Below are 19,353 nucleotides of genomic sequence, written 5' to 3'. Positions count from 1 at the left end.
TTTCCGGCCCGAACACCATAACCCTTAATCCCTTTATTCTTCAAAAAACTATCTATCTTTATCTTAAAAACATTGAATGAAGGAGCCTCTACTGCTTCACTGGGCAAGGAATTTCGTGGATTCACAACCCTTTGGGTGAAGATGTTCCTCCTAAACTCAGTCCTAAATCTACTTCCCCTTATATTGAGGCTATGCTCCCAAGTTCTGCTTTCACCTGCCAGTGGAAACAACCTGCCCGCATCTATCCTATCTATTCCCTTCATAATTTTATATGTTTCTATAAGATCCCCCCTCATCCTTCTAAATTCCAACAAGTACAGTCCCAGTTTACTCAACCTCTCCTCGTAATCCAACCCCTTCAGCTCTGGGATTAACTTAGTGAATCTCCTCTAAACACCCTCCAGTGCCAGTACGTCCATTCTCAAGTAAGGAGACCAAAACTGAACACAATACTCCAGGGGTGGCCTCACTAACACCTTATACAATTGCAGCAGAACCTCCCTAGTCTTAAACTCCATCCCTCTAGCAATGAAGGACAAAATTCCATTTGCCTTCTTAATCACCTGTTGCATCTGTAAACCAACTTTTTGCGACTCATGCACTAGCACACCCAGGTCTCTCTGCACAGTAGCATGTTTTAATATTTTATCATTTAAATAATAATCCCTTTTGCTGTTTTTCCTACCAAAATGGATAACCTCACATTTGTCAACATTGTATTCCATCTGCCAGACCCTAGCCCATTCACTTAGCCTATCCAAATCACTCTGCAGGCTTCCAGTATCCTCTGCACCTTTTGCTTTATCACTCATCTTAGGTGTTGTCTGCAAACTTGGACACATTGCCCTTGGTCCCCAACTCCAAATCATCTGTAAATTGTGAACAATCGTGGGCCCAACACTGATCCCCGAGGGACACCGCTAGCTACTGATTGCCAACCAGAGAAACACCCATTAATCCCCACTCTTTGCTTTCTATTAATTAACCAATCCTCTATCCATGCTACTACTTTACCCTTAATGCCATGCATCTTTATCGTATGCAGCAACCTTTTGTGTGGCACCTTGTCAAGGGCTTTCTGGAAATCCCAGATATACCACAATGTTATATTTTTGCTAAGAACCTCAGCTGACGATTTATGTTCATATTGTATTTGTTTAAAAAAATAAAGAGGTTTGTCCTTGAACTCACCATGCTTAGTCTTCAATGCCTTTGAAGTTTAAAAAATTAAAAAAATTTTTTTTTTTTTTTTTTAAAAAGAGTGCACAATTATTTTTTCCAATTAAGGGGCAATTTAGCATGGCCAATCCACCTACCCCGCACATCTTTTCGGGTTGTGGGGGTGAAACTCACGTAGACACGGGGAGAATGTGCAAACTCCACAAGGACAGTGACCCGGGGCCGAGGTTCAAACCCGGGTCCTTAGCGCCATAGTCCCAGTGCTAACCACTGCGCCATCGTACGGCCCTGCCTTTTAAGTTGAGGGCTTTAATCAGATTTAATTTATCAGAACATCCCCGTGTATAACACACATGGGCTTGCATCCTGATTGGTATTATTAATAAAGTCATCCTTTAAAAAATTATCTTTATACTGCTTTTTTCCTGATTTCAGTTTCTTGTTAATGAGCTGTTCACCAGAAGCCCTGGAGCTCACAGCTTTGTCTGCTTTGGATTCTCCTGAACTGCTCTCTCCAACAGATTTAGTTTTTAAAAAACGTTTTCTGAGTTACAAAGCCAGGGCTCAGAGTGTGGGTCAGGGGCGAACCCCGAATCCAGCTCCTCGCCTGCTCCAAATACCCATTCAAATTCAAATTGAATCCAATTCATGGTCCCCACAAGAGAGACATACCAGATTTGAGCCAAAAGGCAGAGCAGATACTACACTGATCTGAGCCAAAAGGCCGAGAAGCGATCAGCAGATTTAGTTTTGAGATCCTGGCCTGTTTGTGTCTCTGGCCCTCTCTTCCTTGTTATGCAATGACCCATTTTAAATTCTTCAGTCCTGTCGCTTGCTCGCTGCTAAAAGAAAATGGAGGAGTCTGTCTTCAGCCCAGAGCACATGACGTCAGTGTTCGGGGCACGTGACTTTTCTCTGCCGTTGCTCCAGGCAGGAAGACTGTATTGATTTTAAAAAGAAGTCTGCTCCTGGGTCATGGTGCTGACAGGAGGCTGTCTGTCCCGCTGGGCTCTAGGCCTGCGCACTGCTGAGAGGCTCACACTCGCAGGACTGCCAGCATTCTGAAAGACGGTTGGCTGACATTTTTAAAAGCTGGTCGCAGCCGACTTCCCACGATGCCACGACGCATGGCCCTGCGGCTCTCCCGACACCTTCCCGTGGGTCACGACCCTGGGTTTGAAAATGTCTGGCATAGAGCAACATTATGCAGGAAATGAACTTAGGCCCAAACCCCAACCGTCCCAGGGCCTCGAAAAGGTACCTCCGCTCCAGCCAGTCAAATGCCTTCTCCGCATCCATAGAAATAATAACTTTGAGCACCTTCCCCCGTATGCAGTCAACACCACATTTAGAAGCCATCCTATGTTACTTGACAACTGTCGACCCTTGACAAAGCCGGTCTGATCCTCAGAGACCACCTCCTGCACGCACCCCTCCAAAACGTTTGCCAACACCCTCAGATCTGAATTCAGCAAGGAAATTGGCTATAAGACCCACACTCCACCAGATCTTTATCCTTCTTTGGAATCAAGGAGATGGATACCTGTGCCAAAGTGGCTGGCAATTTCCTGTGTCCATGAATCATTATACATCCCCAGGAGATGCGATACCTGCACCACCGAGAACGCTTAAACTTTCACTGGAAAGCCATCTGGCCCCAGTGCCTTCCCCGATTGGATCAGTCCAATGCACTCCATTATACCCTGCAGTCCCAGTGGCGCATCCAGTCCCTCTCCCTTCCCCTCCTCCACCACCAGGAATTCTAACATGTCCAGAAAGTGCTCCATCTCGGCATCCTCTGGCTGGGACCCGCACATCTCCAACTCCCGATAAAATGCCTCAAATACCCAATGAATATTTTCTGGGGTTATCACCAACCTTCCTTCACCCAACCCTAGCCTGCATTATCTTCCGTGCGGCCACCTGCGTCACAACTGGTAGGCCAATAGAGGGCTGGCCTTCTCCCCATACTCATAAAACACTCCCTTGAACGACAAAGCTGGCCCATTGCCTTCTCTGTCGATACCAGATCGAACTCCACCTGTAGCCTCATTCGTTCCGCTAACTCGCTCCTAGTCTGGGCTGCTGAATACCACCGGTCCACTTCCACATTGGCCTTGACCAACCTCTGCTGCTCCGCCCTCTCAATCTTGCACCTTCCCCCTGGATGCAGTCAACACCACATTTAGAAGCCGTCCAATGTTACTCGACAACTGTCGCCCCTTGACAAAGCCTGTCTGATCCTCAGAGACCACCTTGTGGGCCTTAGAGGGTATCATCTTGCCTCGAATCACTGCCTTCACCCCTTCACAAAATGCGGTGGGGTGAAACTGCCCCATTGTGGTTACATTCCACTTGTCCTCCATCGCCAAGGCTATTGCATAACTTCTTGCCCATATTTCAGATTTTCAGCACACTCAGTATTTTGCTTACCTATTATATTCTGCTTATGAAATACATTCCATATTCCAATGACCCCTTGAGATAAAATTCTTCTCCTGATATCTGTAACCTATTGCTTTTATGGATTGGTGAATCAGCAGCAATCGTACAACAATTCTTCAAACCTTTTATAACTTCAATGAGAGCCCCCTTAATCACCTTTATTCTCATGAAAATGTTCTTATTTTTCTAGCCTTTTCATAACTATAACCTCTCATCACTCGTATTAATTCAGTGAAAGTTTGCTGTACTTATTGCATGGAATAAATATCCTTCCTATAATGAAGTGCCCAGTAAAGCATGTTCTAACAAAGGTTTTGTTACAAATTCAAAGCTGTAAAATGTTTGCCAGGTTTATTAGCCTCCCGACTGAGACGATGGTGGTGAGCCGCTTTCTTGAATTGCTACATGTGTAGTGATTAATTTTAGAATGGTTTATTAGGCTACTTCCTAGCATAACCATCGCCTGAAAGAAAGATCATGTGGGAAAGTAGGGGCAGCAGCTATCCTTCCTGAAGGAACAGTGATCCAGTTCAGTTTTAATGACAGTCCCGCATATTTCAAGGTAGTTCTACATTTATCAACTTAATTTCAACCTGCCACGGTGAGATTTGAACTCTCAACCTCTCGGCCCAATTCAGAAAATGATCCAGGTTATCACATGTAATACTTTTTAAAAAATAAATTGAGTACCCAATTATGTTTTTCCAATTAAGGGGCAATTTAGCGTGACCAATCCAACTAACCTGCATATTTTTGGGTTGTGGGGGTGAAACGCACACAAACACGGAGAGAATGTGCAAACTCCATACGGACAGTGACCCAGAGCCGGGATCGAACTTGGGTCCCCGGCACCGAGCAGTGCTAACTGATGTGTTGGGTAGGCTGGGTCGATGTGGACTGCACTTGATGCAGTATAGCGAGAGACAGACCTCCAACACTTGATAAGATACAACACGATTTTATTTAACATCTAAACTATTATACATGTTCAATTGTGGGTTGACACTATGCTGACTTGACTGGAGACCTGATACTAGCCTAACCAGACTTACTAGCTACCACATGGTGTTTGCACTGGCCAGCTCACTAACTCTGACTGTCTCAGAGGCTGGGTCCCGAGAGAGAACGGGAAACTGGTGCCCTCTGGCTTTATAGTGGTCGTGTCCTGTCTGGTGATTGGCTGCTCTGTTCTGTGTGCTTACTGGTCATCGTGTGTGTCAATCACGGCCTGTCTGCACTCCATTATATACATAGATGTATATTATGACATCCCCCCCCCTTTTTTTGTATTGTGCGTTGAGATAATAAATATTAAGGTGCTTGTGCGTATAGGTGTGTATATGTGCGTGACTATAGACAGAATGTGCTAAAATGACCTTATGTACACAGGAAGGTGTTGCTAGTGCAGATATAGGGCAGATGAAACGGTAAAAAACTATATTTATGGAAGTCAAAACGATAAGGTAACAGTTGTGCAAAAGTTCAGTCGAGAAATTTAGTCTCTGCGGCGGGCGACAAATTCTGGTTGACTGCCTAGGGTGGATCAGGGGCTGCCTGCACTTGGATAGGCGGGACCGCCGCCAATGCGGTGGTCGCAGAGGTCGGCAGGATTGCTGGTAGATCGGTGGCCTCGTGGTAGGGCACGTCCGGAGGAAGCATTGTGAGAGGCGGAACATCATAGTTAGGTGGCGGGCGTGGAACTCTGCGCAGCGCCCGTCTGTTGCGTCGTAGGAAGGAGCCATCAGCCATGCGGACGAGGAACGATCTTGGGGCCACTTGCTTGACCACCACAACTGTGGCGGACCAGCCGCCGTCAGGCAACTGCACACAAACACAATCAGTTGGGACCAGCTCGGGGAGATCTGTGGTATGAGCGTCGTAAGCTGATTTCTGTGGGCCCGAGACTGCTGCATCTTTTGTATGACCGTGAGGTGGTCAAGGTCTGGAACATGGATGGCTGGAACCATGGTTTGCAGAGTGCGATTCATGAGCATCTGCGCGGGAGACAACCCAGTGGACAGCAGGGATGTTCTGTACGCCAGCAGCGTCAGGTTGAAGTCGGAGCCTGAGTCTGCAGCCTTGCATAGTATTCTCTTGACGATATGGAGCCCTTTTTCGGCCTTCCCTTTTGACTGCGGGTAGTGGGGGCTGGAGGTTACGTGACGAAAGTTGTATAGGCGGGCAAAATCAGACCATTCCTGGCTGTAAAAACAGGGACCGTTGTCACTCATCACCCTGAGCAGTATTCCATGTTTGGCAAACGTTTCTTTGCATGCTTTAATCACCGCCTTCGATGTGAGGTCGGACAGTTTCACCACTTCTGGGTAATTGGACAAGTAGTCGACCAGGAGGACATAGTCACGCCACTTGGCTTGGAAAAGGTCGACACCGACTTTGGACCATGGGGAGGTCACTTATCTCAAGTTGCTGCAGAGTTTCTTTGGGTTGAGCTGGCTGAAATTTCTGACATGTGGGGCCGTTGAGGACCGTGTTGGCAAAGTCTTGGCTGATGCCCGGCCAATAGACTGCCTCTCGAGCTCTGCGTTGACATTTCTCGACCCCCAGGTGACTCTCATGGAGTTGGCTGAGCACCATACCTCGCATGCTCTGCGGAATCACAATCCTATCGAGCTTCATGAGGATACCGTCCACCACCATCAGGGCGTCCTTGACGTTGTAAAACTGGGGACACTGTCCCTTCTGCCAGCCATTTGTGAGGTGCTGCATCACACGCTGTAGCAGAGGGTCCTTGGCCGTTTCCTCATGAATTTGGATGACCCTCTCATCAGTGGCCGGAAGGTTGGAGGCACACAATTGCACCTGCGCATCGATTTGGCAGACAAAGTCAATTTGTTCACACGGTGTGGTGATAGACCTGGAAAGGGCATCTGCAACAATGAGTTCTTTGCCTGGCGTGTAGACAAGTTCAAAGTCATAGCGGCGTAGCTTGAGAAGGATTTGTTGTAACCGAGGCGTCATGTCATTCAAATCCTTCTGCATTATGTGGACTACTGGCCTGTGGTCCGTCTCTACTGTGAATTTTGGGAGGCCGTACACATAGTCGTGAAATTTGTCGATTCCCGTTAGGAGGCCCAGGCATTCCTTCTCGATCTGAGCGTACCGTTGCTCAGTGGGCGTCATGGCTCTGGAGGCATACGCAGCTGGGGCCCATGAGGAGGAGTCATCCCGTTGGAGGAGCACCACCCCAATATTGTCCTGGCTCACGTCAGCGGATATTTTGGTCTCTTTGGTAGGGTCGAAGAACGCCAGAACCGGGGCTGTGGTGAGTTTTGCCCTCAGTTCACGCCATTCGTTGTCATGAGCGGGCAGCCACTGGAATTCCGTCGACTTTTTGACGAGATGGCGGAGGGCTGTGGTGTGTGCCGCCTTGTTGGGAATGAACTTCCCGAGGAAGTTGACCATCCCTAGAAAGCGGAGGACCGCCTTCTTGTCCTCTGGGGTCTTCATGGCGTTGATCGCCGAGACCTTGTCAGTATCTGGCCGCACGCCTTGCTGCGAGATGTGGTCACAAAGGAATTTGATTTCTGATTGCCCGAACGAGCACTTGGCTCTGTTGAGTCAGAGACCATGCTCATGGATTCTGTGGAATACACGCTTCAGGCGACCGATGTGTTCTTGAGGAGTTGTGGACCAGATTATGACATCCGCGCGCACCCCCTCGATACCCTCCATCATCTGTTCCATGATGCAGTGAAATACCTCTGAGGCAGAGATGATGTCAAAAGACATCCGGTTGTAGCAGTAGCGACCGAACGGGATATAGAATGTGCACAGTTTGCGACTGGATGCATCCAGCAGTATTTGCCAGAACCCCTTGGAGGCGTCCAGCTTCGTAAAGAGTTTGGCGTGAGCCATCTCGCTGGTCAACTCGTCTCGTTTTGGTATCGGGTAATGTTCCCTCATGATGCTGCGGTTTAAATCCTTGGGGTCGATGCAGATTCGAAGCTCCCCTGACGGCTTCTTGGCGGTCCTTGAGGGGTGCCGTCACCCAAGGTGGTGCGTGGATCACAGGGGTGGCGCTTGGTTTGAGCAGGATTTTGTATTGGTATGGGAGTGTGCCCATTCCGTCGAACACGCTGTGGTACTGCGTGATGATGTCATCAATTTCAGAAGTTCTCATCAGGTGAGGCTGTCGCCTGTGAGTATGACATGGTGTGGACTCACTGAACGAAGTTCAGGAGTTTGCAGGCCCGAGCACCGAGCAGGGATGCTCTGTCAGGTCCCACGATCTCAAATCGCAATGTTGCTTTAAATGACTTATTGGAAACTCCGAGTTGGCATGAGCCACTGGCAGCTATGGCATTGCCTTTGTAGTCAAGGAGCTGGCAGGCCAGTGGAAGAACGCTTGGATGGTGTCGAGATCGGATTTGGAGATGAGGTTCGCCAATGCGCCGGTGTCCAGTTTGAATCGGATGTGAGCCTTGTTGACTGTGAGGACAGCACACCACTCGTCGTCGGGATCCACGCTGAGGATCGGGAGGTGCTTCGCTGTCTTGGAGAAAGGCAGCGCATGCTTCGTAATGATGCCCACCCGGTATGGAGATTTGAGGCATGGAGCATCAGGATCTGTTGGGCTGTCGGGGTCGGAGTCTGGCATGGCCTGCTGTATTGAACGGACGCTTCTGCGCCGTGGCTGGGATCGCTGGATGCTGGGCAGTGGAGCAGATCTGCAAAGGGCTGCGTAGTGGCCAAGCTTGCCACACTGTAGACACCGTCGTGATTTTGCCGAACATTGCCGCTTTAAATGGGCTGAGCCACAATTCGGACACGTCATGACGCGTTCTGTACGCCATCGCGCATGCGCAGTCGAACGACGTACGCACCTGCACAGTCTGGTCGTCCATCTCGCTGTCCCCTCGGTCGTGGCGCGCATGCGCAGGGGTCCGGGAAAAGTGCGCGGAATGGCCACTCTCATCAATACTTAGGCCCTGCATTTGTGCAATGGCCTGCACCTGCTCCGCCTCGTGGGAGATTAGCTTTGCCGTTTCTGCCACCCTGATGTGGGAGTACCGATTGTTAGCATGTTCGTGGAGTACGCACGTTTCGATGGCGATGGTGAGGGTGAGCTGCTTGACTTTCAGGAGCTGCTGGCGAAGGGAATTGGAGTGGACTCCGAAAATGATCTGATCCCGGATCATGGAATCAGTGGTCGAGTCATAGTTACATGACTGCGCGAGGATGCGGAGATGGGTCAGAAAGGATTTAAAAGGTTCATCCTTACCCTGAAGCCACTGCTGGAAAACGTACCGTTCAAAGCCCTCATTCACCTCAATGTCGCAGTGGCTGTCGAACTTCAGTAGGACTGTATAAATTTTGTCTTGTCTTCGCCTTCAGCGAATGTAAGGGAGTTGTAGAAGTGGATGACGTGGTCCCTGGCTGTGGAGAGGAATAGTGCGATCTTCCTGGCGTCCGATGGGGCCTCGAGGTCGGTGGCTTCCAGATAGAGTTGGAACTTTTGTTTGAAGATCTTCCAATTTGCCCGAGGTTGCCGGCGATGTGGAGCTACGGAGGAGGGCGGAAGTTTTCCATGTCACCGGATGGCTGTTTGCTGGTCAACGCTGATTCACTCACGGTAGGTCCGTCTCTTTGCTGATCAACGCTGATTCACTCAAGGTAGGTCCGTCAATTTTCAGCATCACTCACTGGTACCATGATGTGTTGGGTAGGCTGGGTCGATGTGGACTGCACTAGATGCAGTATAGCGAGAGACAGACCTCCAACACTTGATAAGACGCAACACGATTTTATTTAACATCTAAACTATTATACATGTTCAACTGTGGGTTGACACTATGCTGACTTGACTGGAGACCTGATACTAGCCTAACCAGACTTACTAGCTACCACATGGTGTTTGCACTGGCCAGCTCACTAACTCTGACTGTCTCAGAGGCTGGGTCCCGAGAGAGAACAGGAAACTGGTGCCCTCTGGCTTTATAGTGGTTGTGTCCTGTCTGGTGATTGGCTGCTCTGTTCTGTGTGCTTACTGTTAATCCTGTGTGTCAATCACTGCCTGTCTGCACTCCATTATATAGATGTATATTATGACACTAACCACTGCACCACCGTGCTGCTCTATCACGTATAATACTGAATACCACTAAGTATACAAATAGAACATGCTAAATAGGCATGAATGTCCCAATACAAAAATAAAATATATAAACCTCTCATCTTGCTTGTAGTGACAAGCTGGGTTAGTACACATGCTAGCGACTAAACATGGTTCCAAATGATCTGATTTTCAATACACAATGACAGGAACCCAGAATGTCCCAATGCTCAACACTCAGAACATAAAACAGAATAATTCTTACTGTAACAATGCATCCAAATTATCTACTGTATATTCCATTGTCAAAGCAATTGGTCCGCCTGGCTACGCTGTTTTATTTCACGTGAGTATGTTTTTTTTAATCTCTGAAGTTCCTTCCAATACTTTCCATTATTTGTGCCAATTATCTATTACTTTCAGGTTTGTTTCCTGGTTTGGAAAATCCCTCAAGTTGAAGGAGCATTAAATATTTGTTTTTGACACTCTATACATGTTCTGTGGAATATCAACTGAGTTTTTGAGAAGCTTTGTTGTTTAGTTAATAGCTTAAAAGTAAAGAGTAGACCTTTCCATTGATCTAGCAAGGTGAGCCAAATAGAGAACCAAGTTACTGCTTTAATCTATGATCGGAGTTGAACTAGCTGTGGATTGCTAGTTACCCTCAGGATCTTGGGTTAGGATGATTGACAATGGTTCTATTTCATGTCAACTATGCACAGTTTTGTAACCTGGAAATCAGTGTGTGGACTTCAAGGGAGAGCAGGCTCAGGGTCAACAATTGACTGCAGGGGCCAATACAAATTGGGGCGGCACAATGGTTAGCACTGCTGCCTCTCAGCGCCAGGGACCCGTGTTCAATTTGCACCTTGGGTGACTGTCTGTGTAGAGTTTGTTCTTCTCCCCGTGTCTGTGTGGGTTTCCTCCCACAGTTCAAAGATGTGCAGGTTAGGTGGGTTGACCATGATAAATTACCCCCGAGTGTTCAAAAGGTTAGGCTGGGTTATTGGGATAGGGTGGGTTGTGGGCCTAGGCAGGGTGTTCTTTGAGAGAGAGAGAAAGAGAGAGAGAGAGAGAGAGAGAGAAAAAGAGGAGAGTCAGTGTAGACTTGATGTGCCGAATGGCCTCCTTCTGCACTGTAGTAATTCTTTTTCTTATTTTTATTTTTTATTTTTTTAAATTTAGAGTAACCAATTCATTTTTCCAATTAAGGGGCAATTTAACATCTTCAATTTGCTCAGACAGTTTGCTGGTTTTTGTTATAAACATCCTCAGAGAGTGTGCATTGTGGACAAGACCAACATTTATTGCCCATGTCTAGCTGTCCTTGAAAAGGTGCTGGTGGACCGCTGCAGACTGCGTCATGAAGGTGATTCAACAGTTCCAGAATTTTGACGCAACAAAGAAGGAACAGTGGTACCTATCAAGATGGTGTGCAAGTTTTAAAAAAAATTTTAAGTAGCCAATTATTTTTCTCCAATTAAGGGGCAATTTAGCATGGCTAATCATCCTACCCTGCATATCTTTGGGTTACGAGGGTGAGATCCACGCTCACACGGGGAGAATGTGCAAGCTCCACACGGACAGTGACCCGGGGCCGGGCTCGAACCCGGATCATCAGCGCTGAGGCAGCAGTGCTAACCACTAAGCCACCGTGCTGCCCTAAGATGGTGTGCAAGTTACGAGGCATTTGTATTACCATGCACTTGCCCTTGAAGGTAGTGCAACTTACTGGCTTCAGAAGTTCTGCCAAAATAAATCTTGGCGAGATGTTGCAGTCCATCCTGCATACAAAACACACTGCAGTTGTGGTACACAGGCGATAAAGGGGGTGCAGGAAGGCTCGAATGTATGAATGATTTGGCCGGAGAGTCAGGATGAGGCATCCAAATTCACAAACAGAATCAAAATGGGAATCACAGTAAATAATTCTGAGCCTCAAAAGAAAGGAGATTGAGTAGATGAAAATGGCAGATGGAATTCAATGTCAGTAAATCGGAGGTGGTGCATTTGGTTAAAAATAAAGCCATTGTTATACTCGGTGGAGAAATGACATTTTTAAAAAGCTCATTTGCATAGGGTAATTAAAAATAATTAATCGAACATGGGGATTCATGGGAAAAGGTGTACAACAAATAATAACTGGTGAATATCCATGGAATTGCTGTGGGATTATGTGTTACAAAGTGAGAAAATTGGAGAGAAATGAAACTGGGAAAACTCACACATCTGCAGTAATGGTAATTTTGTTCATGCACTTTCATATATTCTTTCTACAGATTCTAGAAACAATCCAGATAGAGAGGTGTACTAAAACAGGTATTGTCAAACTCGGGGGCGCGACCCGCGAGTGGGTCACAGGCGGGTGCTGGGAGGGTCGCAGCGCCGTCCGTCGCGGCGCTCCCGTTCGCGCAAATCCGCGCGCAACAGCCGTAGCAGCCGGCTGTTAATAACGCCGGCTGCAAGCAGCCTTCAAAATGGCCGCGAACATGTAAAAAAAATGCGTCCGCACTGCGCATGCATGCCAAATCATCAGCAAAACTATGCGCATGAGCGCCGATGATCGGGCACACATGCGCAGTGTGGCCGCTTATTATTTTAAACGGTCGCAGCTTTTTGTTTTACAAGTTCGGGGCGGTTTTATTCATTTATTTTATTCATTTTTTTTACAAGTTCGGGGGGGGGGGTTTATTTGATAAAATTTTACAGGAAAAAAATGCAGAACTTTGGACAGGTGGCGACTCCATACCTTCCGACACCGGAAGGCTTCACCTTCATCAAACAGGTTCCAATGGAGGAGCGTGTACGAGGGCCAAAGGGACCCAAAACCATTTCCTCCATGGCGTGGGTCACCAAGGTCGGCCGGCGTGGGTCGCCAAGGTCGGCCGGTTGGTAAAAATAGGTTCCCGGAAAAAAAGTTTGAAGAACACTGTACTAAAAGACCAAAAATAAAATGGACCTAGAAATAATGAAATTATTGTTATGAATCCATTCCAAATAACACCTACACTATAAGGATACTGAGTCAAAGATTTACGCAGGTACAATGGTTGCTAAGATCACAATGGTTGCTAGCAAACAGAAAGAAATCTCCCTACATGTATTATACGAAAATGAGGCAATTTAGTGTACCGCAGAAGGCCTGTACTGGCATTTTAACTTAAGCATTTTTTCCCTCCTTTTTAAAAATGTTTCCAATTAAGGGGCAATTTAGGGTGGCCAATCCATCTACCTCGCACATATTTGGGTGGTGGGCTTGAGACCCACGCAGACATGGGGAGAATATGCAAACTCCACACGGACAGTGACCTGGGGCCGGGAGCGAACCTAGGTTACTGTCATTTACGGCAATCTCAGTAAGACTTGCATACAAATAGGACAGACAACATTGTGTTGGAGCCAGTGAGGTTAGATTTGGCAGTGGTGGGGAACAAAGGTTTTGATCCCTTGACGATCAAGTTAATGTTATCAATCAGGAAAGCCCAACAGTTTGTTTGGGTGACCAAGTTATTCGGAAGCCAGTGCTTCTTTCCAAGTGGAATATCATGTGCTGGGTATTCCATCCCCTCCCCACATCTCCCACCCCCATCTAATGTCCAAATATTTTAATTGGAGTGCAAGACCGAATAAACAGGCCACCAGAAGCTGGGTAACAGAACGTCATTAAGTGCTGAGTTTATATCTTAAGTTCAACTAAAATGTATCACAAGAAAACTGCTGATTAGTTACGACAGGTATATTCTTCCTCATTAAATGAAGTTTATTTGCCAAACAAGATTTCCCTCCACCCAACTGCCTGAAGGAAATTACCTGGTAATATGACCCTTTTGAAAGGAAAAAGTATCAGACCCGCTCCGTGAACATTTTATTCCCACCCGTCCGAATCAACACAAGTCTCAGTGCACTGCAGTTTAAATTAGAGACGACTCCTAGATTTTTCTCTTGCTCAAGGAAAGTAGTGATGAGATCTAAAGAGACCAGGAAATGCACAACAGCAGCATGGAGGCTAGTCTGAGGAATAGTATGGGAACAGCATGTACTAAATATTGAAATTTCAAGATAGAAAGAAAAAAGGAAGGGGGAATAGGCACGAGCGAGCAGGGAAGGATACAAGAAAGAAACGTTTCACAGTCAATTTACTACTTTTGAAGTGTCCTGGCTGTACACTGTACAAATGCAGGAAACGTAGCAGCTAATTTGCGAGAAGGTTATATAAACCGCAGACCATCCTGGCTTTTGCTCCCTCAGAGTTGAGGGATTCAGGTTGGCCAAAAGTCAGAACTCTCTTACTCTTCAAAACTACTGATGGCTTTCCATCCCCAACCTGAGGGGGCAGGCAGGGAAGCTTAAAGTGTCATCTGAAAGACAGCACCTCAGCACTGCATTGAGGTGCCTGCCAATAGATTCTGTACAATGCCATGAATCCATGACCGTACAATTTAGAAATGAGAGGAGAAAACATCAAATTGACAAAATAAACCCTTGCCCATTAACTTGTACTTACAGCAGAACACAAAACATACCTATCGTCAACAGGAACCTAAAGTGAAGTTATGAAATGGCCTCCTCCTACCACCACAATTGCTTCAGAAATTTCTAGTTGCATATAACGGATGGATGATCAGGGTGCAGCATTCAGTGTTTGAATCTGGACAACCGTACACGTCGGGAGATTTTTGGTCAGTGTTCGTATTTGCATTTATTTATTTTCTCATACTGGTATTTATATAGAGATCTATTGTACAAACAAAATATTTATTGTAACTAATTACTTCTGAAGTGCAAGCATCATTGCTTTTTAGACAAGCAGGCTGGCCGAGGCAAGTCTAACAAAGCAGCACAAACATGCGGAGTACAGAAAGATGCAACTCTTCATATATTTCTTAATCACTTCCGGATTATCCCAAAATTATTAATCTTTCGCAGGATAGGTTTAACTGTCTCTCGATGTGTGGGGCAGGCTTGATGAGTCAGCTGATCATCTCCTGCCCATCATTTTCTTAAGTTTGCATGTTTGCCACCACTCATCCCACAAACTCGACACATGCCCAAGGATCTCAACCTTGACTGCAAACCTCAATTGACAAGAAGTGTTCTCAATCTCAGCGACACAAAAGGTTCTTTAAACTGGGATTTAAACTGACATTAGCTTTTGAAATCAAAAGGAACTTCATTCACTGAAACATTTTGCTCCCTGCACAGTGCACGAGTTGGAAAGTAAGGATTCTCAAAATGAATCTTAAATCAAAAGAATTTACAAGATAGCCCACACGATTAAACATGGAGAGCTATGTCAGCTCGTCTGTATCATTTCATTGTAACTTCTATGCATTTGTTAGATAATGGTTATGGAATTTGGCAGTGAGTAGCAGCAACTAAAGGCTCCATCTGACAATTCCCCTACCTATCTCCGCCCCATTCTTCCTCAAACAGTTTACCTCGACTGCAAAGCTGCTGCCGAACAATAATAATCTAATCTTTTATTAGTGTCACAAGTAGGCTTACATTAACACGGTAATTAAGGTATTCTGAAAATCCCCTAGTCACCACACTCCGGCGCCTGTTCGGGTACACGGAGGGAGAATTCAGAATGTCCAATTCTCCTAACAAACATGTCTTTAGGGACTTGTGGGAGGAAACCGGATTACCCAGAGGAAACACACAGACACGGGGAGAATGTGCAGACTCCGCACAGACAGTGACCCAAGCCAGGAATCGAACCTGGGTCCCTGGCACTGTGAAGCAACAGTGCTAACCACTGTGCCACCCAATACGTACCAAACAATGAATAGCCTTTCCCCACTGTAGACACTTGCAGTACTCACTTAGAACAGCCCCTACCTCATCCAGACTGCTCAAATCCATAAGGTGAGCTCTTCTTTTCTCTTTTAGATGTTGTATGTTTTGAACATTTTGTGGTTTTGCTTCAGATTTATAGGGCTCAAAAGTTTGTCCCAGTTGATGGGTTTTGAGTGAATTAAAAACACACTCACAATACATGCAGTATTATTTATGTTTAATCCAATACTTATTTGTAGTCTATTAAACTCATGTACTAAATTAGTAAATTAGCGTTCTTTAAATTGTAGAGTACAAGGCAAATAGCATACATTTAAAAAGTGACATCACCAGTGAATTTGTAATAGGACAAAAAGTTACTCGAGAAACTAGCTCGGTTTGTCCAGCATTCTCACACTCGTGTAACAATGCAAAATAAACTAGAACTTCTTGTATGCAGGATATACTCCTGAAGAAAAAGGAAAAGATTGTTGATTACAAATCCAGTCACTGAGCAAGAAGTCTTTTTCAACTTTCCATCTGGTCTATATTCAATGATATATGCACTAATTGGGAGTTTGCAAATATCACTTCCTTTGGGAAAGAAAGAACCCACATTTCTAATGCAACTTGCATCACCTCATGATAACCCAAAACATTTTATGGTCAACCAAATACTTTGTAATGTAGGTATGTGATAGCCAATTTGCACACAGCAAGATCCCAAATACAGGAACTGAGAAAATGACCAGATAACTTATTTGTCAAGTGATTTGGTTGAATGATAAATAATGGTCAAGACTCCCCTGTTCTTCTTTGAATAATATCATTTAACATCAACCCAAGGGTGCAGACTGATTACTCATCTGAAAGACTACACCCCAACATTACTCCTTCAGTACTACACTGAAGTATCAACCTAAACTCATTCTCAATTCTGTGCTCAAGTCTCTGCAGTTGAACCCACAACCATCTGACTCAGACGCGAGGGTGGAACCAAGTCAGGGATACCTCATAATTGCACCACACCCACCCCCCACCCACCAAAGACACCGGAAACCCATTTTTAGGATCTGTTTTCTTTTGCCTCCTATATCAACACTGTGGTTCCATTGATTGTTTCTGTTTTATAAAGCTGGCTTTTGATCCATTATTATCACAGCCAACTCCCTTGCAGTTAGAGAGAGCGAACAGCTCCACAATCAACATTTGATCTCAAGATTCAGATTTTAATAAGAGAACAGGAGGAAACTGGTGGGCAGCATGGTGGCTAGCACTGCTGCCTCACAGCGTCAGGGACCTGGGTTAGATTCTAACCTCGTGTAACTGTGTGGAGTTTGCACAATCTCCCTCTGTATACGTGGGTTTCCTTCAGCTGCTCCGGTTTCCTCCCACAGTCCAAAGGTGTGCAGGTTACGTGGATTGGCTGTGCTAAATTGCCCCTTAGGGTGGAGTTTCAGGGTTCGGGTGGGGATTGGGCCTAGGGTAGGGTCGACTTTCGAAGGATCGGCGCAGATTCAATGGGCTGAATGACCTCCTTCTGCCTTGTAGATATTCTTCGATGCCTGCGCAACTCTTTTTTTAAAAATACATTTAGAGTCCCCAATTCTTGTTTTTTCCAATTAAGGGGCAATTTAGCGTGGCCAAGCCAAACCTACCCTGCACATCTTTGGGTTGTGGGGGTGAGATCCACGCAGACACGGGGCGAATGTGCAAACTCCACACGGACAGTGACCCGGGGCCGGGATTGAACCCAGGTCCTCGGCACAGTGAGGCAGCAGTGCTAACCACTGTGACACCGTGCCAACCTTGATGTCTGTGCAACTCTGCCTGGCATAATTCATCACCACCCTGAAATTCAGAATGGTGGTAATGAAAGAAAGGAAATACCATATTGATCAAACACAAAATGGAAATATTTCTTGTGGCAATATAACAAAATGATTTTAAAATCTGTAATCAGTATGGACTGGTTGGACCAAATGGCCTGTTTGTGTGATGTAGACACATCATAACTTTGTGCTCCAACGTCTGTCACATCAACAGTTTAACACAAGCATCTTCAGGTGTTGAGAGTTAAAAAAATAAATATAGAGCATCCAACTCTTTTTTTTCCAATTAAGGGGCAACTCTGCGTGGCCAATTCACCCGTCCTGCACATCTTTGGGTTGTGGGGGTGAGACTCACACAGACACAGGAGAATGTGCAAACTCCACACGGTCAGTGACCCAGGGCCGGGATCGAATCTGGGTCCTGAGCGCTGTGCCGCCCAGTTGTTGAGATTTTTGCAGATATATCATTGTAAAATAATTGAAACACAACACATATAGATGCTAATTGAGTGCAACCTGCTTACCTGCCTATTCCACATGGTAACAAAACTGTTCTTAAAAAATATATTAAAACAAATCAAATATTGCAGTTATCCTCTATTTTGCCGAGTTTAAAACATTAGTGTACCTTAATATCTAGGCTGCAAAGGCTGACAACGTCATCATCTTTCGCTCGTCGTTTCCTTTTCTTCTGGAGGAAAGAGAAACAAAGTCTTAGCAAGTTTCCCAGTAAATGAGTTTGAAATACATCAGAAATACGAAATACCCGAGTTAGTCCAGTTCATCCACTAAAAACAGTTGCTCTAACAAGTTACACGCGAGACATGCGGCATTATTCACCACATAATGCTGATAAACCTTCAGATTATAAAATGAACAATTTCCCCTCTCCAATATCAATGATCCTATAACTCTACCAATAACACAATGTAAATGCTCTTCAATCACATAAAACAGTGACATGTTTCATTTTTGCAGAAAAAGAGACAAAGTTAAGAACATCCCCTACACAAACAGCACAATATTTTGTGCTCATTTTCAAACATTAGGTCCTCTAAATAGTGGGCAGCACGGTGGTGCAGTGGTTAGCACTGCTGCCTCACGGTGCTGAGGATCCAGGTTCAATCCCGGTCCGGATCACTGTTATGTGGAGTTTGCACATTCTCCCCGTGTCTAGTGTGGGTCTCACCCCCACAATCCAAAGATGTGCAGGTTAGGTGAATTGGCCACACTAAAATTGCCCCTTAATTGGAAAAAAAAATAATTGGGTACTCTAAATTTATTTTTAAAATTAGGTCCTGTAACTTAGGGGAGATTCAAATGGTTGTTCTTTCGAGCTGAACTACATTGGTAAAATGGATCCTTTGTGAAGTGTTGGGTACTCTGATACACAGGCGAACCAACACGGTTGCGTATGGTACAACGCAGTTTTATTTCATTGAACTATAAACATAGTAATCTCTGGTATTCAGCACATGGTGACTGTGAGTGGCTGGCAATGAGGTCTGTGCCCTGAGCTCTCTCCTGCTCGAGTGCCCAAGAAGTGTTGTGTTCTCTGCTTTGTACTGTGTATGCTCTTGTCCGTGATTGGCTGTCGTGTTGTGTGTGTTGATTGGTCCGTTGATCTGTCCATCATTGTGTATGTATGTATGTGCTGTGATGTTCACCTGAATATCATGACATCCCCCCCCTTTTTTACAGGATTATGTGCCTACGTGGTTATAAATAGAGATGTATACTGAGTGTAACTAAATGTGTATGTGTGCAATATTTACAGCATGTACATGGGGTTTAACTATATACAAGGGGCGATGTTGGGTGTGACATAACAACAAGGTTGTACGATGAACAAAGAACGGGGAAATGTTGAACGATAAAGCGAATTCCTGTAACGAAAAGAACATAAACATATTAACAAAGTGGTTGCATGAGTTCAATGTATAAACAGTCTCATAAGTCCAGAGAGGCAGCTCCACAAAGTCGAAATCAGGAACAACAGGAGGGCACGGTGTCGGTGTAAGGTCTCGTAGAGAGCGTGGAAGCAGG

General features: G+C 45.7%; 1 protein-coding gene and 1 non-coding gene across 7 annotated transcripts in view; both read right to left on the bottom strand.

The window, feature by feature from the left end:
- Nucleotides 1-19,353, bottom strand: part of net1 (neuroepithelial cell transforming 1) — a 226,080-nt gene that overhangs the window by 100,089 nt on the left and 106,638 nt on the right. For 3 of the 6 annotated variants that reach the window (XM_072471087.1, XM_072471093.1, XM_072471090.1), the window contains exon 3: nt 17,936-17,998. In XM_072471087.1, the coding sequence (XP_072327188.1) occupies nt 17,936-17,998 (63 nt within the window). The remainder of the gene's footprint in view (nt 1-17,935; nt 17,999-19,353) is intronic. The other 3 variants (XM_072471088.1, XM_072471089.1, XM_072471091.1) reach the window with 1 other exon arrangement.
- LOC140388697 (U2 spliceosomal RNA) lies at nt 1,716-1,915 on the bottom strand. Its single transcript, XR_011934256.1, has one exon. It is a non-coding gene; the product is annotated as a U2 spliceosomal RNA (small nuclear RNA).

This window comes from Scyliorhinus torazame, chromosome 13, assembly GCF_047496885.1.
Source record: "Scyliorhinus torazame isolate Kashiwa2021f chromosome 13, sScyTor2.1, whole genome shotgun sequence".
Taxonomy (NCBI): Eukaryota; Metazoa; Chordata; class Chondrichthyes; order Carcharhiniformes; family Scyliorhinidae; genus Scyliorhinus; species Scyliorhinus torazame.
This window is presented reverse-complemented; position numbering and strand designations above follow the sequence as displayed.